The following is a 26103-nucleotide window of genomic DNA, read 5'->3' as shown; positions in this document are numbered from 1 at the left end:
CCTATTGTTTCCTCATTAGTTTTGTTGATGACTATTCATCTAAGGTAAAAGACTGTTTTTTCCCTTTTCAAATCTTCCCTTCTTTGTAAAATGCTTCATTCACATTGTTATATACTCCAAAAGTTATCCGCATTAAAGAACATTCATTCTACTTCCCAGAAGATAAAGAATGGAGGGCCCAGGGCAGGACATTTTAAAGAGAAGAGATCTAGGACAACGACAGGCTCCCTGCTGTGACACCAGGTTCCCAAACAACCTTTCTGCCCTGGGGTGAGGGGCTGTTCTCCTCTGTTGTCTGTGTGGTGATTTCTCTTGATGGAGGAGTCTGTGTTTCAACTCTTTGAGCAGCGACCCAACACTCAAGACGTGAAGTGTTTTACAAAGCTGCTGACATCAGTAGATGCAAGTTTTTGCTTTGTGTGGCCAGTATTCTGAGCACTGTGCATATATTTTCTCATTTAATTTCCATCTCGCTATGGTAGGTACTGTTATCCCACTGTACAGATAAATAAAGCGAGACTGGAGTTAAGGAATTTGCCCAAGTCCGGAGCTAGTGTGTGTCAGAGGCAGGATTTGAATCGAGTTCCTGTGACTCCACATTTCATGTCTTTCACCTCTACATTTGTCCTCTATGAGATGATGCTATGAAAGCAGTACTTTAGTGACTGGTAAGGAGAGGAAGGGGGTTATTTTGTTTCCTGGCTCCTCAAGCCACCAAGTAAAGATGAGCCTGGGAAGGGTGTTTCCTTATGCATCCGAGCTGACATCTGTCATCAGCTCTTTTGATCAGAGGCACAAATGGGGACCAGGGAGAAATGAACCATGAGACAGATGTGAGTGACTGGATGTCAGATGGTTAACAGTTAGTTATTCATGTTATTACTGATTAGTTAATGATGTATCCAGTGGTGGCTGGGTTAACTGGTGGAAGTAGAGGCCATCTCTCCTCCAGGAACACACCCGGGCTCCTAAGTTTTTATTATTCATGACCATTAAATATCTCTGGAAATGGTTAGCAAATGCCTCCAGGTTCTTATTCCATGCCCCTGAGTAATCGTTTATTAACTACTTCCCAAATTTCACAGTTTCTGAAAATTAACTCTGACAGAATAGGGACCTAATGTTTTCTTTGAGGATTAAAGGGCTTAGTAGGAAGTCATTTTTTTCTCACTTTCCCACTGACTTTTCAGTTTCTGCTGAGACCATTTTATCATGCAAAGTAAAAGTAAACATGAAAGAAGCCCCAAGACAGAACCCAGGCTAGAGTGAGAGTTCACCCGCATCTCTGAATAGCCCAGCAGGCGAAGCAGATGGGAACAGAGTATACTAAACACTCCAGGAATTGCCACCGATTTCTTCCTGAAGGAAAATCTGCAGTGTCATTCCGTAGTGGCATACATTCTAATTGCCTGTTTTTATCACTGTTTTATAGCGAAAAATGTTTATGATGTGACAAAGTTGGCTGTGTCTCTTCTTCAGTCCTTCCCTCCCAACCACCATCTGTGGGGACCTGGCTTATTGACGTTCCTTGTCTCAGGTGCAGTGACTGGCCAATGTCATCCCCAAAGAAAACCCAAGTGGAAATCAGGAGAAAAACTTGATTCTGCTTTTCTCTCTTCCTTAAATACCCTTCTAGGTGCCCTTCTAGGTTATTTAGAGGAAGAGGCGGAAGATGGGGCCAGTGTTCAGTGGGCACCCACCATGGGCCAGGCCCTGCTATGTACCTTATATATGTTTTTCTCGTTTAATCATTTCAACAACCTTGTGAGGTACACACTTTTAATATCCCTGATCCCTTTATCGTCCATACGCAGAGACACAGAGGTTAAGTAACCTCACCAAGGTCACCAAGTTCTTCTTAAAAAGTTTGAAGTGTTTAATAAAATATTTCAGAAATCCACCATCAATCGAGAAATGCTGGTTTTTCCATTCGACTGGTTAATTTTTATACTCTCCCATTACATGCCTAAAGCAAAGCTTTCATGGGATCCTAAGGCATGCTCTGTGGAAGATTCTCTCCCCAGGGGTTTAATGGCCTCTCTGGGCCCTGTACCCACGAGCTGGACTTCTCACCAGCACCCATGATGACAACACTTTCATCCACTCTAATTGGCGATGCTCAGATGTGCTGCTCAGTTGCTAAGAGTTTGGAATATTTTACATGGGATGAAAGGGTTCTAAGATCAAATTAGTTTGGGAAACCTGGGGATAACTAGAGTTAAACAGTTGTCTTCAGAGTACCTCAGAGCCTTTATAATATTGACTATATTGTAAATCTGCAAGAAGACTCAAGGGTTCAGTTTGTCCTAAACTTACTGGTATATGGAATGTGTTTTGTCTCCTAAGCATCTTACAGGTTGTGTGTTGTCTAGACGACGTTTTGACAAATGCTGGTTTAAATCCTTCTTGGGTTTCTATTAGTAAGCACAAGTACCCTACAGTATCTAAAAGCCCTATTGATAGTTATTAGAATGGATGACAAGTGAATAGGGAGTTAGGGTAGTGAAGCGGGAAGATCGACTTTGGCATTCGTCGTATACTGAGCCTGAATCCTGGTGCTCCACTTCTTAGCTGTGTGTCCCTTGGTAAGTTACTTAATTTCTCTAGTTGTAGCCTCCCTGATAGTAAAATAGACTGCTTATACCTACGTCGTGGGGCACTATAGATTCTTAATGTGTTGAATGGTTTTTGTATGGACCTGGCACAGTGTGCCCTGGACAGTGGAAGCTGTTTGTCCCCTCCCTCCTGTCTCTTCAGCAGACACACAAGCTCAACCAAAAGAATCATTCGAAGGCAGCTCAGATTCATTCCTTGATTCATGTGGTGAGGGTCAACATCTTGCAAAGCACGGTGTTCTCCGTGCCTTATGATCTAGTTAAATTCTACTCAACAGAATTAATGTAATGTTAGTGCCACCCAGAGGCATTCCGTGAAGAAAGGGAAGTCTTTACTGGGGAAGGAAAAAATCATTGTCCTTATGTCTGTCCTTCTAAGGAAGCTATTTTTGGAAAACGGAAGTTCTCACCCTGAATTGCTCTCTTCCCTCTGAAGCTACCCTGGTGATCAGCCACCACTCATGCCTCGTCGGGAAGCCTTCTAAGATACACTGACCCTGCCTCTGATTTCTCTAGGGTCGACCAGCACCCCCAGCGGCTTATGGTACAACTTCATTGAGCTCCCCTACCATGGAGACAGCATCAGCATGCTGATTGCACTGCCAAGCGAGAGCTCCACGCCACTCTCCGCCATCATCCCTCACATCAGCACCAAGACCATCGACAGCTGGAAGAGCATGATGGTGCCCAAAAGGGTGCAGGTCATCCTGCCCAAGTAAGGAGCTCCTTTTCCTAAAAGAGAAAGCAACGGAAGTGCTCAATCCTTGAGTGATTGTGTCAGAGACCAGACAGTATGAGGCTCAACTATGGCACGCCATGAAGCCCCTTTTAGTTTGCAGAAATTGCCTGTTAGGAATACAAAGCTCTCCTGTAAAAGTTTCGTTTTTATCCCTGTGCCTCTTCTATGGCAGGATGGCAACGAGAAAGGAGAGAAGGCAACGTGACCTCTGAGCCTCCACAAAAACCACAAGCTCCTGTGCCACTACAAAGCTTGTAGCATATCTCGTTCTGTTCCAAAGAGCTAAAAACACCTGCCTATCTTTATATTATAAGGAAAGTACAGTAAAGTTTAGTAGTGTTCCCTGTGTTTTTGATAGGAATTTTATTTTCGTTATTTAAGTTTTAGCTGGAAGTTGCTGAAGACCAAGGTCCAAACTCTACGTGGTAAAGAAATATTTTGAAACCACCAATGGAGAATTCTCACAGTATCTAGGGAAGTTTTTCTATACCCGGAAAATATACTACAAATGGAATTTGAGCCATTGTAACTTGAATCCAAGGGAAAGGTAATCCCGAATTCTGTCTGAATCCTAAATTTCAAACAGGTCAGAGAATGCTTTACCTGGTTCTGTGAAGGAGGCAATGAATGTCCCCTTTTTATGAACGTTTTAACATTAGTGTTCCACAAGTCTCTAGGACTTTTAACCACCCAGGCCTCAGTGGTGGGGGCAATACCTTCCAGTTCTAATAGCTTTTAATTTCCAGTCACTGAGTTAAGAAATCAGAGAAGTACATTGATAATAAGTATTAGTAATCCTCCCAAGATTATTTTTTGTTATAAAATAAGCCTTCACATAGGCAATACTTGTTATAAATGAATAAGATGGTACATTGTAGGTAAAGTACCATTATAATGGTAAGGTACCACTATAGTCCATCTGTGATGAGAATCTGTTCACCTACCCTTGTTATTCTTCCACAGGGTGTGATAATATCTGATAAAACATGCTCTGATGATAGATTTAATAGCTTACATACATATGGCTGTAACACCAGATAGCCCACAAATATTCAAGAAACCCATATTCTACCCAAATATAATACCATGACACCTATTCCTAATGCTTGCTCTCATTTTAACAGTAAAATGCTTTCAGAATCCCAACATAAACGACTAGGAAAGTATCTCCTCTCTTTTTAACATCCCCAGTCCCAGGAAGGATGATGGTTCTTACAGCAGCCAAGGCTCTTTGGTTGAATACAGGGAAGAACTGTAGATATTACAGAGTGCCAGACACTTGTCAACACCCTGCATCTCCCTGTCAGCATAAGAGAAGCAGCTTCTGTGTATCTTCCAGAGTACTGGAACAGGGAGCCTGTAAACCAAAAGGATGAGGACACTTCTTCTTGCTGTTATCGTGTTTCACCGAAAATAAGACGTAGCCTGACAATCAGCTCTAATCATCTTTCGGAGCAAAAATTAATATAAGACACATATAAGGTCTTCTTTTACTATAACATAATATAATAATAATAATATAATATAATATAATATAATATAATATAATATAATATAATATAATATAATACTGGGTCTTATATTAATTTTTGCTCCAAAAGACGCATTAGAGCTGATTGTCCGACTAGGTCTTATTTTCAGGGAAACACGGTACTATGTGTGCCACTTATTTTGACAGCTAAGTGTTTGAGAGATGAGTTGTTCTCTACTTACCTGGTACTTAAACCTTGAGATGAAAATTTACAATACAATTTAGATTGGTGTTCAGAGTGTGCTTAAGAAAAGAACCTGTTCATAAACATTTTTCCACTGACACTGATTTTATCATTTAAAGGCTAATGATTTCCCCCCTATTTTCTGTTTTCATGCTAGGTTCACAGCCGTAACACAAACAGATCTGAAGGAGCCGCTGAAAGCTCTTGGCGTCACCGATATGTTTGACCCATCGAAGGCAAATTTTGCAAAAATCACAAGTATGTCCAGTTTAAAACTTGTTCTGAAACTTGAAGACTGTGTTGCAAACTGAGTCTCTGATTAGTTCAGAAAAGAAAGGTCAACATGAGGAATGCATTGCCCTAAACCTCTCCAAGGTTTAATTTGATATATCAGGCAATGATGCTATTGATCCTTAATCATTGAAATCAGCATGAGTCAGTCAGCCTTGCATTTCACATGTACATCTCCTCTGAAGCCCAAGTGACTCCACAGTTAAAGAAGTATTTTGCGTATTGTCTTTATTACCTAAACATTTGGCTCTTAATTAGATACTAGTTTTGTTTTCAAATGCAAACTTTTTCTCTGTGTTTGAAAAATCAAGATTTTGGGGGCTCTCAAATATTATACTTGCTAATTTCCACAAAACAAAAGCAGGCATGCTCTATATCCAGGTATGTATTTTGGCATTTCATGACCATTAACCTGAAATAATATAAATTCAAAGAAGTTTGATTAGAATTTTTCTTTGCTAAAACATCTAGGACACAGCTGCTATGATATTCCTTAATTTGCCAATGTAGGGACCTGATCCTGGAGTTAAGTTTGAATGGTTGGTCCTTTGTCTTTTTAACTTGGAGCATAGCAACCTCCTGCCAAAGAAAAATCATGGCTTAAACATTATTTATACTCCATTTTGTATTTTTCCCCACGAGTGAGAGGAATTTGTTCCTTACCAGCCTCAGTTTCCTGCTAATGAACACCTGAGTACCTGTTCTGGGAGAAACTCGACTTTCCTGGTGAAATTGCAGCTCATGGGTATTCTGATATTCTCAAATCCCCATCCAGCGGCATTCTCATCACTTGGGGACTTATTTAAAATGCACAATCTTGGGTCTGACCCAGACCTCCTCAGTCAGAATCTTCACATTCCCGAATTCCTCAGCCCAATCACCTTTGAGAAGCACTGTTTTAACCTGCACTTTTCCCTCCAGGGAAAACTACAGAATGTCTCCAGGAAGTTCACAGGTGTTCACAGGGAAGGGTAGGTACCTAAAATTCTCCTGAGAGATTCTCTTTAACCCTGCAGGTGACTTGGACCCTGCAGATGTGTCTCTCACTCACCATCGGTCATGGTAGAGCCGAGCATTGGTACAGACAATTCAAAACCAAATGACGCAAAAAACACCTTTACCCTTTGCATCCAGACCTATGTCTAATCGAGGCTAATATTAAGTTTCGTTTGCATTGTCTCCGAAATCTGCATCCAGTGGGTATTGCTGGAATGGTAAAGGGAATTCACTAGAAGGTCCCAGCGGCACAACAGCATTTCTGTGTCTGGCCCTCCACAACGGTCCATGCTCTTCTCATACTTGACGCTCTTCTCTCACTAATATGCCCATGAGATGAGTGGCTTTTGTTTTTTAACACTCTGGGCCTCAGTTTTCACATCTCTAAATGCCATCTGAAATCCTTCTTGGGTCTGACAATCTGTTAAGTGAAAAATAACATTGGCTTGCTGCTTCTGGAAAAATGGGCTTCCTTTTCAAAGCTCTACTCTTTTTATTTCTTATTTATTTATTAAAAATAATTTTACTGGAGCCAGCCCCGTGGCTCAGGTGGTTAGAGTCCGTGCTCCTAACTCCGAAGGCTGCCGGTTCGATTCCCACATGGGCCAGTGGGCTCTCAACCACAAGGTTGCCGGCTCAACTCCTCGAGTCCCACAAGGGATGGGGGACAGTGCCCCTTGCAACTAAAATTGAACACAGGCACCTTGAGCTGAGCTCCCGGATGGCTCAGTTGGTTGGAGCGTGTCCTCTCAACCACAAGGTTGCCAGTTCGACTCCCGCAAGGGATCGTGGGCTGCGCCTCCTGCAACTAGAAACGGCAACTGGACCTGGAGCTGAGCTGCACCCTCCACAACTAAGATTGAAAGGACAACAACTTGACTTGGAAAAAGAGGCCTGGAAGTACACACTGTTCTCCAATAAAGTCCTGTTCCCCTTCCCCAATAAAATCTTAAAAAAATTTTTTTTTTATTAATGGGCTTTTTAAAAAAACTTTTATTTATTTTAAGTGTGTTTTTTCAGGACCCTCAGCTCCAAGTCAAGTAGTTGTTTCAATCTAGTTGTGGAGGGTGCAGCTCACAGTGGCCCATGTGGGGATCGAACCGGCAACCTTGTTGTTAAGAGCACTGTGCTCTAACCAACTGAGCGAACCAGCCACCCCATTTATTTCTTTATAAAATGTTTAGTGATCAGAGTTGATTGCATTTGGGCACTAACACATTGGGGGTTTGGGACTTCCTCCTCTAAAGCGTTATCACAGTTCACTTAGCAGAGACCACAGGTGACAGTCACCCTATAGCCTTCAGTCACCTTCAGTCACTGGGATTGTAAGAGGTCACTTCTTCTCTGACACCTTTTAAGAATTGGAATTTGCCATGACTGAGGTTACTTCTCCAACTAAACAGATGGCCAGCATACCAAACAAATGCTGTTTTTTGTCTTATTTTCTGGAAACAGGGTCAGAAAACCTTCATATTTCTCACATCTTGCAAAAAGCAAAAATTGAAGTCAGCGAAGATGGAACCAAAGCTTCAGCAGTAACAGGTAAGTCGGGATCATGTGGCCGGGCTGGTTCTGGTGTGAGGGAGCCTGCGTGCTCCAGTTCACTCATCAGCTTCCGGCCAGGCACTGTAGGCTGACGATCGGTAGACACTGGAGAAAGTAGATAGATTACAAACGTGTGCGCAAGAAGCTGAGTCTGTTTCATTAGGAATAGCACTTTAGTGAGAGAAATTCTTCTAGGACAAGTCGACAATTTTTTTCTGTAAAGAGCTAAATAGTATGGATTTTCTGCTTTGTGGGCCATACAACTCCAAAGCAACTTCTCAACTCTGCCGTTGTAATGAGAAAGCAGTACAGATGATACAAGGAAGTGGGCATGGCTGTGTTCCTATCAAACTATATAAACAGGATTTGACCCCTAGACCTGGCCTGAGCACGGTAGATTGCTGAATCCTGCTCTCAGAAGGATAAAGCATATTCTGACTGACTTTATATTTTAATCTTTGGATTAAAATATAAAATAGGGCTGGCCCGGTGGCTCAGGTGGTTGGAGCACAGTACTCCTAACATGGAGGCCACCGGTTGGATTCCCACATGGGCCAGTGAGCTGCGCCCTCTACAGCTAAGATTGTGAACAACGGCTCTCCCTGGAGCTGGGCTGCCATGAGCAGCGGAGGTTGGCATAAGCTGCCATGAGCGGCCGTGGGTGAGTGGCCAGCAGGCAACGTGGGCTGCGCTGAGCTGCTGTGAGTGGCCGACTGAGGACTGGTGACCAACTGCTTCAGCAGGGGGTGAGGGGGGAGCACAAGGCTCAGAATACCAGCGTGGGCCAGGGAGCTGTGTCCTACACAACTAGACTGAGACACAATGGCTTGAACCAGAGGGGGGGAAAGCGAAAGAAGTTGGGGGGGAAGAAGTGGAATTTAAAGTAAATTAAAAAAAAACATAAAATAATAGCAACTACTAATAGGAAAATAGTCACTCAGGCTTATCTAGGACAAATTGAAGAATTAGCTGCTCAACTATTGAATGACAGCAGGATTTCTATGCAGCGTTTCTTGATAATTAGAACATCCACATGTGCTTTCTCCTGGATGGCTTATATAATGAAGGAGAAAAGAGAACAATCTTAGGTTGGTTGTTTTTAGCCACTAATTATCCATATGAGATGGGCTGAATAGATATGACCAAGCTCTGTGAGCTCATAAAGTAAATATCTTAGCTACACTGTAACTGGGTCTAATATTCTGGTCATTAAAAGGTATCATTTATACCCACAAGAGAAGCTTCATTGCTTTTCTAAAATAAACGTTTAATTTTTATTTCTTTAAAATAGTATTTAAAACAAAAACCCTAGAATAAGAGTGCTTGGAATTTTTAAGATGCCTTTTGTCTTTTCTAGGTGATTATAAGTGACGTCTAGATTTTGCTCAAGTTATTGGCCAATTTGGCCAACTAGCATAACTACCAGGACTGTCTACATAATTTGCAGGGCTCTATGCAAAATGAAAGTATGGAGCCCCTTGTTTAAAACTTATTAAGAATTTTGAGACAGCAGGAGAGCACTGAACCAAGTACAAGGTCCCTGTGAGTGTGGGGTCCTGTGTAACTGCCCAGGTCACAGCCCCATGAAGCCAGCCCTGCTGTATTAGTCTGCTAGGGCTGCCATGACAAGTACCACAGACTGGATACAGAAATTTAATAAGCAACAGAAATTTATTTCTCACAGTTCTGGAGGCTAGAAGTCCAAGATCAAGGTATTGGTGGGGTTGGTTTCGCCTGAGGCCTCTCTCCTTGGCTTGCGGGTGGCCACCTTCTCACGGTGTCCTCACACGGCCTTTTCTCTGTGTGCACTCATCCCTGGTGTTTTGCTCTCTTCTAATCACCAGTCTTATTGGATTAGGGCCCCACCTTCATGACCTCATTTAAATAAATACCTCGTTTAAGGCCCTATCTCCAAATATAGTCACATTGAAGATTAGAGCTTCAACATACAATTTAGTCTGTAACACCTGCTAATTGTTGAGTTGTTTTTAATAACCCTGGGTTGAGTGGTTTACCCCAGCATAGATGCAGATGTTTCCTTTGTATCGTCAAGCCATGGCATTAATGCCTTCTGGGGTTTGAACGAGAGGACTGGGCCGTTGCACAAGCATGGGCCACTTGTGCCTGACTCTGCCCTCCTTCAAGACCTTGTCACAGGCATATTCAATTGAAGCCGCTGTTGGTAAGCATGACAGTAAGCATGTCTAAGACCTGAACCTAAAGAAGTTTGCTTTCTAAGTCCAGGATATGCACCAGATAAGCTGGACAGTAGCATAGTAGGTCCCCAGTGAGTGGTCTGTTTTCCAGTACAAAGGAAGAGACAAGACAAAATGGTTGAGAATGCAGCTGGGCCTTGATATACAGAAGGGATTTTAAGAGGCTAAAAGGGCGAGGGGGCTTCATTAGGAAGGTAGACAGTATGAGTAAAACACAGCTAATACTAACAGTGAGTATGCTTTGGGGGTTTATTAAGTGGCAAGCACCATTCTAAAAGCTATAATATGTTTTGTCATTTAATCCTTATAAAAACCCTATGAGGAGTAAGGACTTTTATGAAAGAAGGTGGTGCTTGTGTAGTCTAAATGAGACGGTAGATATAAAGGGCATGAAACACTGAGTGTCCAGTAAATGGTGACCATTGGGCCTGTTGTGACATGGCAGCCTATGGGACAGGAGTGAAGTGTGTCCTCAGACACCAGCATCGAGGACCCGGTGGGCCAGCGGCTGCCTGGCTGGCCTCAGGCTGGGTGAACAGCATGTTTCCCTTTTCTTTCCATAGCTGCTATTCTCATAGCAAGGTCGTCGCCTCCCTGGTTTATAGTGGACAGACCGTTTCTGTTTTTCATCCGACATAATCCTACAGGTAGGTGATTCCCCTCTTCCACTGTTCACGAGATATTAGAATTCAGAAAGGTAGATGGCCAGTTAAATCCAACAGTGCTTCCTTAGTCTGTTTCTATGTGGCAACAATCACAAACACTTCCAACAATATCACCAACCATCCACCTTGAAAATCAGGCTGTGTTTACAAAGTGATGGAATCTTTTAAACAAGGACAAGATTTTAGGTTTGTGTTGTTTTCTTTTGTTTTTAACATATAGAGAGCTCTGCAACTCTTTGGGGGCATTTTTGACATCTATTGATTTTATGTATATATATGTATATATATATATATATAAAACAGTTAACTTTTGCAAGAAGCTAGATGTTTTCAAGCTTTATAAGCCCACTCTATGGTTATGACCTGAGAGTTCAATCTATGAGTCAGGGGTTCAAACTTGGCTCTGTCCTCCAGCTTCATTTTTCAGGACAACAGTAGTTCCTACCCCTTAGTACAGTTTTGAAAAATAAATAAGATTGTCTTTGTGGGGAGGTTGGCATCATGTTGGTACAGAACAGAGATTAATACGTTTTATCTTTCACTCTTTTTTAATCAATAATATAAGCTAGTTCCCTATCCTTTGTCTCATTTCATCTTTAATGACATTACTGAACAGAACGGTCCACTAGGGGGGCCTCTAGCCACACATGTGGTTATTTCACTTTAACTTCTAATTAATTTAAATGAAATACAATTAAAAATTCCATTTCTTAGTCACACTAGACATATTTCAAGGGCTCAATACTCACATGTGACTCATGGCTACATATTGGACCATGAAGATATAAACCATTTCCATCGAAGCTGAAAGTTCTATTGCACAGCTCTGCATGAGAGCAGTAGGTTAAACTTGGTCCAGGGACCCTCCCTTAAATGTGCCTTCCATCTCATTTTAAAGACTGTTTTTAAAGTTATGCATTGTTGTCTTTTAATTCTGTAGGTGCCTTCTTATTCATGGGGCAGATAAACAAACCCTGAAGAGTATAGAGAAGAAGCCATGCAAAGCCAAGCCACCTTGGCTCTGAAGGGAAGACTCCTTGCCTACATCTTTCATAGTTCTGTTAAATATTTTTGCACATTACTTTCTTTTTCAATATTAGTTCTTAGGAACAGAGACTCAATGATGCAAGCATTTCTATTCTGATATGTGTTAAAGGGGGAAAAAGAGGGGGCAGGATGTCTGGAATATTGTACTGAGTAATGAACAGAAAGGCTTCCAAATGTCTAAAAGATTCTTTAAACTACTGAGTATTTACTGTCCAGTTCAGGATTTTTGTTTTGTATTGTTTATTTGTGTGGCTTTTCAGAAGAAATTTAAGCAGTGTGACGGGGAGAAAAAGACATTTTATTGTAGCTTTTACTTTTTATGAAAAAAAAAAATTATTGGCCTTTTTAAATCTTTTTTTGGTCCCATCCAAAGTCTTAATAGTAACCATAATTTTGGGGGTACAAATAGCGAAATCTCTAGCCTTTTTGTGTGTTTTTGTCGTCGTCGTTGTTGCTTTATATAATGCATGTATTCACTAAAATAAAGTTTAAAAAACTAATGTCTTGCTAGACAAGGTTTGCTGTTGTGCAGTGTGCCTGTCACTACTGGTCTGTACTCTTTGGAATTGCATTTTTGTATTTTGTATAAAGTAAAAATAAAGTGTTCTGAGTAGTAAGAAAAAAAGAAAAACAGCTATTTCTCTGCTATTTGAAAATACAACAAAAGCAACAGAGCCTTTTAAAAAGACTTTTTGGCCTCGTCTAATAAAACTTTGCATTCCAGCAAGCTGCAGGAAACCCAAAACCCCTGGCTTTTCTTACCCTTTTTGTCTCATCCTGGCACTCAGATCCTGTTCTGTGCTTCAACATTTCTCAGTTCATAGATCGCTTCAGAGGAAGTACTATCTCCATAAACCCACCTCTAATTGATGCTTCGGGTTCACTCAAGTGAGGGCCGAGTATTCTCATCAAAGGTGGGGATTGTGTAGCCAGTGCAGAAAGAAGTTGCTGGGGACTAATGTATCTTGGCAATCTGAGTGAATGGTGGATGTGTCATTTATGGTAATAGGCTGGAGCTTTTATTTTTTGAAATGACAAGGTTTTGTTTTTTTTGTCTTTTGTTTTTTGGGAACTCATCACAATTCTAATATTACCATTTTTTCATTTGCCTGTTTTGTTTTTTTTCTTCCCACTAATTTCTTAAAGATTTGGGTAGTCTTATCTAAATCAGAATGCTTTAAAATATTTCTTAGCAAAACTTAAACACATTTTTTTAACCCCTGAGCTCTACTCCTCACTCTTTATACATTAAAACCTCACCCTCAACACTCAACCAATCTGCCGTTTGTAATCTCATTTATCAAGTGGACTAAGCTTTGCTGTTTGCCACTAAGTGTGGATGCTTTGGTTAACCATGAGGAAAGGAAGAAAGAGGGGGATTGTTTTCCTTGTTTAAGAGTAAATGCCAAAAAATTATTTTGAAGGGTTGCCTTAGGCCACTTGTACTCTAGCAAACATGCTAAGCACTACTTATGGGGGGGCAAGGAAGGATTACTGAGTTTGCAACTCAATTCTTTACAAACCTGAGATGCTTATAAAATCATGTTTCCTTGTAGTGGATGATACATAAATGTGGCATTTTGCCACTGGGTTGGGTCCTCTATCCCTGGGTTCAATTATTAGGTGTTGGAGTTAACTCTCAAAAGAAAGGTGAAATAATTTACATTAACCTACCAATTCAGCCAACTACGTAATTCTCAAACCTTCCACTCCAAAATCTGTCTCTGTGGTAGCTGTGATGACTGAAAACCTCTCACCCATGATGTAAGTTCCACTTTCCTAACGAGGCTCAGGTTTCAAAGGTCCTTCGTCTTCCTTTATAAAAAGATTTCATGGCAAAAGTGCTGTCAGTTTAAACATATTACTTTTTCTATTCTCAACTCCCAATTCCCACTTTTCCTGTTAACTCCTGGGAGCAACTACTGGCAGACTGAAACTAAAAATTATTACTGTTGCCAAAAAGTAAAAAATAAGTAAATCAAAGGCAATTTGCAGTTGCAGCATTACTGAATTGAGCACAAAGGGTTCAAGAACCAGGACACACTCTTAAGGTTTGCTCTCTACTGAATTAAGAGTGTAACAGTGACTTAGAAAAGTACTTCATACTTCACAGCTGTGCTCATGGTTGTGGGACATGACATTGATAAGTACACGCTTTATTTTTCCATTAGTATCACCATCTACATTTTAAGCTTTTGGCTTTCCTGTTTTGTTTTAAAAGCATAAAATGTACCTTTTCTGCCGTTTTATAGAAACTGAGTAACTATGAAATAAGTATAAGAATTTTAAACCTAGACAGACTCTAGAGCTCATGTAAATACCTAATTATGATTTGCACCTTATATTTCTAAAGGTTAAGAGGTATAACATTACTCTTCTAGCTAAAATTGTATTATAGGCAAAGTTCACTAACTCCTGGGTTTATCAAATTAAACTACAATGAAACAACTACAGAAAGTGTATTTTTTTATTGGTATTATAACAAAGTTCACATAAAACTTACATTCCAATTACGATACTTCAAAGCTAGAAGGGAATAAACTAATAAAGTCAAGGACTCTAGGAAAAATTTATTGGGAGAACCTCAAAGAAAGACTTCTGACAGAACAAAAATGATTGAAAAACAAAACAAAACATGACCTGATGAATACTTGTTTGATTTTAGGAACTCAGTATGAGACAATAAAACACACTTCTTTACAATTTGAAAAATGTCCAGCTTTGAACATCTTTGACATCTGTCTCACTGTTTTCCTTACAAATTTCAAGTTCCCGCATCTTTGGCTGGCTAGCTGGCAGCAATGGTCTTTTGTGCTCTTAAATTCTCCTTGGGCTTCGAGTAGTCCCAGGGCCGCCTATTCTCAGTGAATCCATAGAGTTTCCTAAGTGCCACTCGAGCAGCTTCTTCTTCTGCAACCAGTACTGTCTCCCCAGGTCCTTCTGCAATTAACTTTTTATCACTAGGAAAAAACCCGACAGTAGTCTGAGATTACATGCTGCATCATAAAACACAGTCCACAAATCAATTTTGCCTTGCAAATCTTATTTTGGCAATGATATCCACCAGAAGTAACAGAAATACTGTACCATTTTTTCTTTCTACCAGGAGTAATATATGAACTGCAGATAAAGGATGTGTTTAAGGCTTGCTAATCTGATAAGCAAAAGAGTATCATCGTTTTGCCTTGCACTTTAATTAAAACTAAAGAATAAACACTACAACACTATCCATTTTCTCCTTTGTGCTGTCTTTCATTGCTTTTATACCTAGGTCCTACATCATATAAAGAGGAGAAAAACATTTACCTAAATTCTTAGTTATCTTAGGTAGTTACTGTTTTCATTTAACACTTCAATCCACCTGAAATTAATTTGGGACAAAGCAACTGTTAACTAAGAAAACTAAAGAGTTCTGAATATGAATTGATGTGTAAATTTTGATGAACAACTAAGCCCTTCTTTTCCCAGTTCTAGGCTCAGCTGTAACTGTTACAAGTGTGGATTAGGGTTAAATCTGTAAAATTTATGAATGACAATGTTTCTTTTCCCACAGAAACATTTGGATTAACGTATACTCCATGAAATTCTACTGTGAATAGCTGGTATCAAAAGCTCCTATTAGCCAACCATAGATCAGAGCCTCCTCTAAGAATGACCGGCAGGAAAGGAAGCAGTAAGCAGGTAATCCTGGGAATGAGATCTTCACAAATCTTTTAACACATTTAGAGGTTATCTTAAGGAATTGTGAAAAGTCAGTTTTTAAGGCTTCCAACCAATATTACGAAGTTAAGATTAAAATTTTACTAACCAGTATAAGCCAACAAAATACACCGGCAAAGCTGTGGTGCTTCCAGACTGCCTCGTAAGCCTGGATTCAGGCGCGGAAATGTTCTTTTTCTTCAATTCTTCTACCAGTAGTCCCATGGGATTTACTACCTTCCAAATCTCAAAAAGTTCTTTCCCAGTCATTTGAGTAACTAAGAAATCCTACATATAAAAATACAATTTGTAAACTTACATTAATATAAAGAAAATGACCATAATTCTAAGTACACTTTCAACAGAAATTAAGCTTAATGGGAAATTTAAAAAATGTACTATTCTTTTTCATTGCCATATAGTTTTTCACATAAATTTTACCACAAAAATCATAGTTGTAAGTGAAATCCTGTCTCATACTTTAGAAATGTATGTGTCATGCATTCTTACCAGGAAGAAAAATATTTTTTAAAAGAGTTGAATTAATGAATAAGCAGTAGTAACTTTTGGCAGAAACTCTTGTAAAAAGGCATTAAGTACTTCCTTGTCTATGTTCATGACTTTAAAAAATCATCTAAATAATTTCACATTAAGTGCCTTTTAAAAATGTTTTGAGTTTATACTTCCAACTTATAAGAGTAAGAAAACTGAGGAACAAATTATGAACATTCAGAGCAGAAGAGAATCTTTTTGGCAATAAAAAGTTATCTGTTGTATAGAAAATATGGAAACAAACAGTGATTTTCACAACAAAACTCACATTAACAAACACACTACGTAAGAGGATGGGTAAATGGGGTAGGAGGGGAGAAATTAAAAAAGATCCCTTGGTTCAAAAAATAGTCAATTTCATTTGAACACTTCCCCAAGCACCAGACCTCTAGTTCATCTTCATTAATAAAAATATTTATAAGTCTATTTCCAGCTGGAGATTTCGTATCTTTTAATGTACAGAGACAGAGGTGCCTTATGAGACATATATGGTTATTCATGTGTATGAATCACTGCACTGTTACTTGCCATATAGAATAACCAACTGGAGGGTGAGGAAAAACAGTTCTAATGCCTAACATATCAGTAGGAATATAGAGAGAAATCTTAATTTTTCTGGGGTGATTACTTATGCCTCCCCTTCTTTCCTTGTGGCTCCTGGTCTTATTAGTTTATTATTAGAGCTTTCAGTAGGGTGTGAGTTGTTGAGTATTCCAATCTCATCTCCGCAGAACAGGGAGGCATTATGAAGAAATGTTTCTAGAATAAAACGCACATTCGATTATAGAAACTGCCCACTTACAACCCCTCTAGCCATCTCTACATCAGCCTTGCCAAGACCCTCAGCATAGCTAAGAGCAGTGCTGCTCACGTTTAGAGGGGGCAGAAGTAGCACCTGAAGAGCTGGTTAAAGCAGATTCCTAGGCCCTCTCCCATAGATGCTGATGCGGTAGTCCGAAGCGGTGCCTGAGAATCTGCATTTCTAACAAGTTCTCAGCAGAGGTCATGTCAAATCGCATTCCGAGGAGCACAGGTTTAAATGTGCTTCTCCCTCTGGCTCACAAAGGTCCAGACACATCTCCCATCACTTTCCCAGATACCATAGGATCTGGTCATACAAAGTGACGTCCCCAAGCACAAACTCATCCTCAAGGCTCCTTAGGGACAAGAGTCACTTATGTAAAACTTTCCTTAACCCTGCTGGTCACCTCCTCTGAGTTCCTGCACCTCTATAATGAATACCTCCATGACAGCACTCACATTCCACTCTACTTGCCCAGTGAGCTGTGAACAGGACTCTCAAGGCACAAATCGCACCTTTTAGCTCTGGCACCAGTGCGTGGCACGCATGTAGTAGACAATACATATAAGGTGGACAAATGAACAAAAGAAGACAATTCAAACCTGTCAGTTCTAGTATGGGAGACAAAAAAGATATCTATTCCTCTTGACTTAGGATCTCTGAATTACCTAGTTCTAATAGGCTCTACGATTGGAACTGTCAACAAAGGCACTAAAACATGCTACACAAGTATTTCCAAATGGTCTCATAACTACCTTGTAAAAACTTCAAAAGGTGACCAAAATTTTTTTAAAGAGTTGTAAGACTCCACAAAAGCTATAGTGATAAAGAGAATAGAAATCAAGGGAATATCTGTGAGAATTTCTTTAGAAAAAGCTATTTAATTGTGAGAAGGGCAAGCAGGAGAGGCTTCCTTTTCACCTGAAGCCTAGAGGCCTTCAAAGGGTCCAGTGGCCTCTGTGTCTGGGGTGAGTGACACGCAGCCAACTGGCAGCTAACACACATTCCTGGCTTAAAGGCAACAGGCTGGCAGAAGCTGCCTGTAGTAGTGGTTGCAAGTCTGCAACTGACGTCAAAGGTATAAAAATCCTTAAGACCTGATGCGGAACTCACAGAAGGGATGTCATTTTAAAGAAATCCTTTCAGGAAACCAGTAGCTGAGAAGGGAAGGAGCAGGCACACCTAAGTAAAGGAACATGGTTGGAAGTTTCCAGCAGGGAACACAATGCCCACTTGGGTCTGTTTCAAACGTCAACCAGGCTCAGAAAGCACTACACCAGCTACAGTCATCAAGTCAAGTAAAAATTTTCTACTCTCCTTTCTCCTTCTCTTTCCTTGAGGTCCCCCTCCAGAGGAGTCAGTTAACGTACCTACTTCCCAAAGGCAGACAGATAGCCCATCACCTGGGGAAGGAAGAAGATCGGTTTTACCTGTAAACAAAGCCTGAGTCTTGGTTATTAATAAAGGTATCCTTCTCTATAAAAAGTATCAAACTCATTATCAAAACTAAATGAATAGATTCCAACAGTAAAGGACTCTGGTTGAGGACCTGACATTCAAATATCTGAATCAAGACTTTTCTTTTTTTAATTTAAAGTGAGTGTGTGGACTTTTTCCTTATGTAAGAGTAACCAAAACGTCATGTTTTCATCCAATGCAGATGATAAAAATTCTCCCTGTTAATAAATTCTAAATAGACAGTGGGAGTCAAGTCATACCAATTACAGAGTACTTTAATTAGCTAAGCTATCAGAAATCCAAGATATAATCACTTGTAAGAGCAGAACAGCAGCTGGTACTTAAGCATGAAGGTCCCTAACCACACTAGGCCCTCCAAAGATGTCCTTTGGTCTCACTCATTCACGAAACATCTAGTGGGCATATATTAGTATGTAGGCACGATCCTTGTACCTAAGGATGTAAAGCTAACCACTCTGCAGTCCTTACAAACTCAGAATCCAGTATTTAATATTCACCTCTGATGATTTCCTCAATAGGGGGAAACTGGAATAATTAAGACACTACCATAAAAAAGTGTGAAGTCTTTATCAGTTTTGGTAACAAGAAAGTTTCACATACAACCTCCCAAGGTCATATAGCATGGAAATTAATTACAAAAAGAAATTTTTCCTTCTGTTCACTTCAAGCATATTCCAATATGTGCAATTAGTAATTACCTACCCTGATGAAAATCGAAGTTCTCTCAGGTCCGCTGCTCTGTAGCAGGGCTCCAATTACTGCAAAGAAAGTTTGCCGCAATACTGTTGGGGGTACTGGAAATTCTGCACTCAGTGTTAATTGCTCCACAGCCAAGTTTCTAGCCACATGACACACAATTTCCTCACCAGTGAGAAAGTCAACAAGACTTTGAATGCCTTCAGTGGGCAAGTCTGGGTACGCGTCCTCAAAAAATCGTGTGAGACATGTTTGTGAAAAAGATGTCCCTTGTTCAGATAGTTCTTGATTATCTTTAAGATTCAGAAGAACAGCTTCTTTCTCTATTCCAAGTTTTTGACGTTTGGCCTCTTCACTTTTAATATAGCAGCTATTAACAAATGCAGTTTTGAGAAGATCTAAGGAAAAGGTTTCCTGTAACCGATGTCCAAATGCTTGTATTTCAGCATGGTAATCCCAGTTGGGTTTATCTGAACTGAAAATGTAAAATGGAAGACAGTAAGAGATGGTAAACAGAACAAGACAATACTATGATGGAAAACATTTTCATTATGATGTAATTTTATTAATTATATAAAGGAAATAAAAAAAGATTTTTCTTCCTAATGCCAGGCTTTGATTTTCTAAAAGTTAAAATTCAAGCCAGATGATTACTTGGGCAGTTCTTTGCTAGAGTCACTGTTGGATTGATTTTTCCCTTTCAGCCAATTGTCACATTAAAGTGGTTCAACAGAGACTAAGCCATCATCCTAACTTCGCTTCATTATTTCTGCTCTAACCATGAAACTATGCTTAATACCTGGCTGTGAAATACAAATTGTAATGTAGCAGGATCAAGCCATAAACAATAAATACATTGTATTTATCTTGTATTTGATTGATCAGTTTTGAAAACATTTAAATTAGCAATTAAATAGTCTAGTATCAATATTATGAATAAGTTAAAAGTTCATAATCATTCCCAAGAATGCTAAAAGGTCTTTTTTTTTAAGACGATAAACCCAAAATTAAACTCTTTTAAGTAAAAAAGGGCAGAAAAGTGCAAAGACTTTGGTCATAAATCATAAGATGTATATAATCTATATAATCCATAAAGTTTCTTCCAACTATAAAAGCCTAAGATAACTATCCTCATAAAAATCAAAGAAATGTGAATTAAGAAATACTTTTTTACATATTAAGAAATATTCTGTGTTGAAAGACTATAGGACTATGAACACAAATATTCCTACTGGTAGATGTATAAATTGGATTAATTTTTTTTGGAGGGCAATATTAAAGTAGCTATCAAAATTTCATATTAAATCTCCAAAGGAGTAATAACTTCAAAGCTATTCACTGTTACATTGTAGCAACAATAACATGGAATTCTAATACACATAAATGAGGAGCCATAAAAGAGTGAGTGCATCTATTGGTACTGCCACGACTACATGTCAAAGACACATTATTAAAGAGGAAAAAAAAAAAGGCTGCCGATGAAAAAGAGGCCACATACCAAACTTGAGAAGCTCAGTGGAGGCCTGCATGGCGGGCCTTCCGAAGTCAGAGACCGAAACTAACCACATAGGATGGTCTAAACATAAAAATGCCTAATTAAAAGCAAGTCACGGAGGGTGGTCAAGTCATAAGCCTGTAGCTTCCTCGACAAGGTCAATTTTTACCTTCAGTGAGCCTGGCTACGGTCTTTTTGCATCTAAGGTAACATACCCTTGCAATGTCAGCGAGCTCTCCTTTTGCAGACCGCTCAGGGCACAGGCTCCACACGTGGACAGGAGACCACAGAAGCCCCGACTATTATCTTGCTGCCTGCTCACCATCTCTACGTGCTGTCAATGTTGATTAACTATCCCGTCCCCACCACTGTAAAAAGTTCACGTCTCTCCATTTTACTCGTTGCCCAAGCCTAGCGAGTTCCCCACGTTGGCCTCTCCTGCCTCCTTAATCCACAACCAACGGATTTCAGTAACCTGTCTTAAGTCTCCTTCTTGTACGCTAAAATATAAAATACGTTGCGAAACTGCCCTTCGCCAGAGCATTTTCTCAGTCTGTTGCGATTCTGCTCCCGGGCACCTGTCGGTTTGGCTGAAATAAACGCCTAGAAACGCCCGGTTTGGAAATGTCTAACCGCGAGCAACGCAGCACCTCCCGCTCAGGAGAAGCTCACGTGGAGCCATAAAGACCTAAGTCTCTTTCTCCCAGGCGCAGGCTCCTCTACCTCCGGAACAAAGTCACTTAGGTTTCCCTTTGAATCTGGACAGTGGATGTGCGGCTGTAATACACGTAACGTTGTTTTGCTTCCTCTCAACCACAATGCTGCCGAGTACTTGCTTCCCTCGTCTCCCGACCCAAACACAAAACACACCTCACAGCAGCCCAGCCCCCAGAAAGGTTACCTCCACCGGCCCGCTTCTCACAACTCCCAGCTCCCAGGTTCCAAGAGGCCGAAGCCCCGCGGGAGGTGGGCCCGGGGCCTCCCCCGCCACCAAGACCCATTCCCTAGGCGGCTCTTACCGGCGAACGGGCGGCGGCGGGCACCGGAGCAGGCGCCGCCGCTCTAACTCCTTCTGAAAGCGGAAGGCGGCTCGGGCTTCCTTCTTCGTTCCGCGAACCGGCGGGGCGAGAGTCGGGGAGGCTGGTACCAGGAGGCAGCGAGTCCGCCGCAGCAGCAGCCTCACCAATCCGGTTGCCATTGCAAAGGCGAAAGCAATGGAGGGCGGAAGGAAGAAAGTCGGACCGGTGTTCCGGGAACACATTCCGCCCCCCTCCCCACCCCGACCTGGTCAGGTGAGCGAGGCTGGGCGGGGCCAGCAAGCGGAGGGAGGGGCGGCTGTAGTTGAGTTTGCTGCGCGTGCGCGAACGCTGGTTCTCGCCAAACCTAGGGGTGACTCTTGCTTGAGCGGTGTGAGGGTCTTTTGGATCCAGAAATGTATGAAAGAAGTTGCTTCACCCCGTCAGTTGCTCTCTTCTTCCTTTCTTATTAAATAAAAATTAAAAAGCTTGTTTCACATTCAATTTAAAGAAAACACTAGTTCTCCAGAAAAGAAAATACTTCTTGACAAATATATTCAGTCTTAGTTCCAGACCATCAATCCAGCCACTATTTATGAGCAAATAGTATTTACTTGGTATGTCTCCAAAAGCCTTCTTTTCAGGAGCCCTGGAATAAGAGATATTGATTTACCCAAAATTAAAATTTTTATTTAAAAACAGTCTAACAGTATAAACTTTTTATAAAGCATCAAAAAAAAAAAAAAAAACAACTGGGGAAAAATACATCAAAATGGGAACAGTGGGATTATAAATCGTTTTTTTCTTTATCTCCCACTCTTTATTGCTTTCTTACCAAATGCTAATGTAATTTCTTTAATCTAAGTTTAATTTACAAAGGAAGACTTGTCTGAATTCCCAATTTTGAGTTGCCTGATGAACATCTAGAGCAGGGGTGTCCAAACTTTTTTCAACGTTTTTCACCAAGGGCCATATGCGGTAAAATACACAAACAGCCGGGCCACTCACTCAAGATGAAGTACGTATTGCCTCACCTGGTTTATTTAAGTAAATAAAATATATTTTTGGAATTTGCTGCGAGCCAATTAACAACAGATCATGGGCCGCAGTTGCCCGCCGGCCGCAGTTTGGACACCCCTGATCCAGACCCTCAAAGGAGCACCTCTTTCTGTGGTCTCTCTACTTGTTAACGGCAGCAGCGTCCCATGCAATCACTCTGATGGGGCTTCTATGTTTCCATTTGTTCCTATTTCCATAAACACCTTCTTTTATCCAGGTGCCAAGTCCTTTTTCAATGTATTTCTACAGCAGCTGCCTGATAGTTATCCTTCTCTCTCTTCCAGGTTATTGTAATCGGCCTCCAAACAGATCTTATCCCTTCTTCCCTTAACCGGATACAGTTCACCTACATTCATTTCCCTGAAACACAGACCCCAGCATGTTTCTCTTTAGTTCAAGAATTTCATTAGCCTCCTGACTGACATCCTTCCTTTTAAAACTGAAGGCAGATTAAGCCAGTCTTCTGCTCAAACCCTCCAATGGCTTTCCATCTCACTTAAAGTAAAAATCAAAGTCCTTACCATGGCTTCAGGGCTTGACACAATGTGTCTGGTGACCCTTCTGTCCTCATCTCTCTCTGCACTCCACAGTCTGCTCCAGCCACACTAGCTGCCTTGCCAATCCTAGAAAACCTCAGGCATGCTCTCGTCTCAGGGCCTTAGCACTTGCTGTTCCGTTTTCCAGGACAGCACTTCTCCCATGTTTCTACACAGCTCACTCCCTCCTCTCCATCTTGGTTCAAATGTCACCTCCATGAAGTCTTCTGTGGCTGCCTGTTTTAGGTTGCATTCTCCAGAAGCAGAAGCTGAGACAGAGGTTGGCATTCAAGGTATTCATTAGGGATCAATAGCTGTAAGGGATGGAGATGTAACAGGATTAGACCCATGAAGTCAACTGAAATGCAGGCCTGACAAAGCCTCATGCAACCCAGAAGAGAGCTCTGGAGCCAGACTTCACAGATAGATGATGTCGTGCGGGGGACCCTGCTCACTGCGCCATTTGTCGTGCGGGGTGTCCGGCGGGGCGGCCTGCGGGGTCTCTGCTCCTGCTCCCCACATAAAAACGCAGGACATGGTGAGGCCAAAAAGGAACACCCACGGAGCCATAGGTAGGGAAGTCATACCACTATGGTTTCACTGGAGGCTGGGTTTACACGACGTGCGACCTGCTGTCCACTTTGCTGCCAACTGACCAACTCTCTCGACTCTCCTTACTCTCCTTCGGTCTCCTTCTTCACTCTCCTTGGCTCCTCTCCATAGCCGCGGCAGTTATATCAGTGACCAATGGCTTAATGGCTACAGCTGATGGCCAACCAGCCACCACTTAATGGCTACAGCTGACCGCCATCCACTATCTGAGCCAGCACCTCTCCACATGAGGCCGAGAGCCTGGAAACTGCTTTCTGGGGCTCTGTCCCCACAGATGACTAAGGCTAATGCTGTAATTGTAAAGAAATAGGAGTCATTTGTATTAGCCAGAATAAGGGGGTGTTTGGTCATTTTTGTGGTTTGCACAATGTTCATGTTCTGGCTGTGTTTAGATATGCTTATGAAGTCACCTTGTCTGATGTTTACGTTCCACAGGAATGAGCTGCAAGCACCCAGCCAGCTCCTACGTAGTAGCAACAAGGAAGCCTGGCTGATAGTACCAGACCAGCTGGAGTCCAAAAGCTGCTTTTCTCTTTTTCATAGCTATGTGACCTTAAGCAAGTGATTTAACTTCTCCGTGGTTTAGTTTTCTTACGTCTAAAACGAGAATGCAAGCGCTCTTATCTCTCCATGTTTTAAGGTTATCAGTGTTAAAGGAGATAACCCATGTAAAGAATTTCGGATAACGCCTGGTATGTATGTATGTTTTCACACTAACATCTCTGAAATGAAGATGTCTTCCAAATGATGGCTTCTTAAAATTGATACAATGTAGCATTACTATTTTCTGAAGGCCTGGTTTGGGGGACCTGCCTCTTCCCTGCCCACTGCACAAGCCATTCTCGGGTGAAGGACTTGACTTTGCAACCTTTGTATAACTTTCCCCACTTCTCCGCAGGCGCCCTCTGCGGCTCTCTGCCGGCTGCGTAAATTGAGCTGCGCGGCTTCCCCAGGTAATACGGGCGGCGGCCGCACTCGGGAGCTTACGGCGGCTCGGCACCCACGCGGCCCCGGTGCCGAAGCGAAACCCGCGCGTCCCCGCCCGCCCCGCCGTCAGCTGATGGGCCGCTCGCCCCAGAGGCCGCCGCCGCTGCCGCCGCGCGAACATGGCGGCCGAGATCCACTCCAGGCCGCAGAGCAGCCGTCCGGGGCTCCTGAGCAAGATCGAGGGGCACCAGGACGCCGTCACGGCCGCCCTGCTCATCCCCAAGGAGGACGGCGTCATCACGGCCAGCGAGGACAGGTCGGGCCAGCGCGGGGAGCGCCCGGCCGGGGCGCGAGGGGGGCGGGCGGACCTGCGGGCTGCGACGGGCTGTGGGGGCGGTGGGGTCCGCGGCCCCGTCGCTCTCCGCGCGGGGGCGTGGGGACGTGCGGCCCGTCGCCCCCGCCGCGCCTGTGTGCTGGGACCGCTCGCTTTCCACTCGTGAGTCCCCCAGTCTCGATCCCCGCTGCTCCCCTTTGGTCCGGGACCCTGGTCCCTGCCACGCCCCTCCAGTCCGGGACCCAGGACCTCAGCGCCCCTCCACCCGGGGGACCCCGGTCCCCTCATCCCACTGCGTCCTTCCAGCCGGAGACCCTCGTCCTAATGCGCCTCTCCAGCCGGATTTTCGCGTCCCCACCGCTCCCTTCCAGTCTGGGACACCCCCACGGCGGCCCTCTAGTCCGTACCCCGCCCATTCCTGCAGCCCGGGACCCCCAGCCCTCCCTCTCCTTTGTAGGATTTCGCCTAGAGTTGAAAGCGTCCCGACCTCGGGGGGTTTCTGCCCCCCCCCTCCCCCCCAGTCAGTTCGTAGCCTCCTGCTCTGGGAGCCAAGAGGACGGGCGTCCGGCTACCGCAGGTCCCGGAGCCTTGATTCCCGTCCAACAACAGACCTCCAGGGCTTTCTGCTCTTCCTTCTGCTTCCGTCTGGACTTTACACCTCTCTCTTGCGCAACACCAGGGGCCCTGGAGCATTTCTTTTTTCTACAGCTAGAAAGAACCACTTGAACTCTTGCTAGTTTAGTTTTTCTTTCTTTTTTTTTTTTTTTTACCTAAATACGACTCATTTTTAAAAAAGACTTAGATGCTTTTATTTTAGAGGAAATTTTATATTTCCACCACTAATGGAACAGTATCCCTTGCCATAAAGAATTAAACTAATAGCTAAAACATGTTCATCCCTGTGCACCTGAAGCTGTCTCTTTCCTGTACTAAGACATCTTGCATTGAATGCCCACTGTACTTTGGGAAACACTGATCTGATGCGATTTCCTCATTTTACCCAAGAAGAAACAGGCCCGTGGAGAGTCATGGAGATACTGATGAAGCCAGAAGTGCAACCCAGGACT

General features: G+C 42.3%; 3 protein-coding genes across 8 annotated transcripts in view; 2 read left to right on the top strand and 1 right to left on the bottom strand.

Annotated features, from left to right (window-relative positions):
- The window catches only part of SERPINE2 (serpin family E member 2), a 60856-nt gene extending 46422 nt beyond the window's left edge, over positions 1-14434 (top strand). Inside the window, exons 5-9 of one of the 2 annotated variants that reach the window (XM_081051769.1) lie at positions 3132-3330; positions 5227-5327; positions 7812-7898; positions 10681-10764; positions 11723-14434. In XM_081051769.1, the coding sequence (XP_080907895.1) occupies positions 3132-3330; positions 5227-5327; positions 7812-7898; positions 10681-10764; positions 11723-11760 (509 nt within the window). In that variant the 3' untranslated portion in view covers positions 11761-14434. The remainder of the gene's footprint in view (positions 1-3131; positions 3331-5226; positions 5328-7811; positions 7899-10680; positions 10765-11722) is intronic. The other variant, XM_081051770.1, reaches the window with a different exon arrangement.
- On the bottom strand, positions 14280-25684 carry MRPL44 (mitochondrial ribosomal protein L44). 5 transcript variants are annotated; one of them, XM_081051771.1, is made up of 7 exons: positions 25524-25633; positions 23751-24065; positions 23149-23477; positions 21572-22217; positions 19064-19532; positions 15638-15816; positions 14280-14789 (listed from the first exon to the last, which is right to left on the bottom strand). In XM_081051771.1, exons 4-7 carry the CDS (start codon positions 21811-21813, stop codon positions 14618-14620), a joined length of 1062 nt encoding a protein of 353 aa, XP_080907897.1. In that variant the 5' UTR covers positions 21814-22217; positions 23149-23477; positions 23751-24065; positions 25524-25633; the 3' UTR covers positions 14280-14617. The 5 variants fall into 5 exon arrangements, with proteins under 5 accessions (XP_080907897.1, XP_080907899.1, XP_080907901.1 ...); XM_081051773.1 differs by lacking the exons at positions 23751-24065; positions 25524-25633 and adding an exon at positions 25648-25684; XM_081051775.1 differs by lacking the exon at positions 23751-24065 and having other exon boundaries at positions 23377-23477; positions 25524-25676.
- The window catches only part of WDFY1 (WD repeat and FYVE domain containing 1), a 42003-nt gene continuing 40677 nt past the window's right edge, over positions 24778-26103 (top strand). Inside the window, exon 1 of the mRNA XM_081051768.1 lies at positions 24778-25018. Within this exon, the coding sequence (XP_080907894.1) occupies positions 24882-25018 (137 nt within the window). The 5' untranslated portion in view covers positions 24778-24881. The remainder of the gene's footprint in view (positions 25019-26103) is intronic.

The sequence above is a fragment of the Rhinolophus hipposideros genome (genome assembly GCF_964194185.1).
Source record: "Rhinolophus hipposideros genome assembly, chromosome: 6".
In the NCBI taxonomy this organism is placed as follows: Eukaryota; Metazoa; Chordata; class Mammalia; order Chiroptera; family Rhinolophidae; genus Rhinolophus; species Rhinolophus hipposideros.
This window is presented reverse-complemented; position numbering and strand designations above follow the sequence as displayed.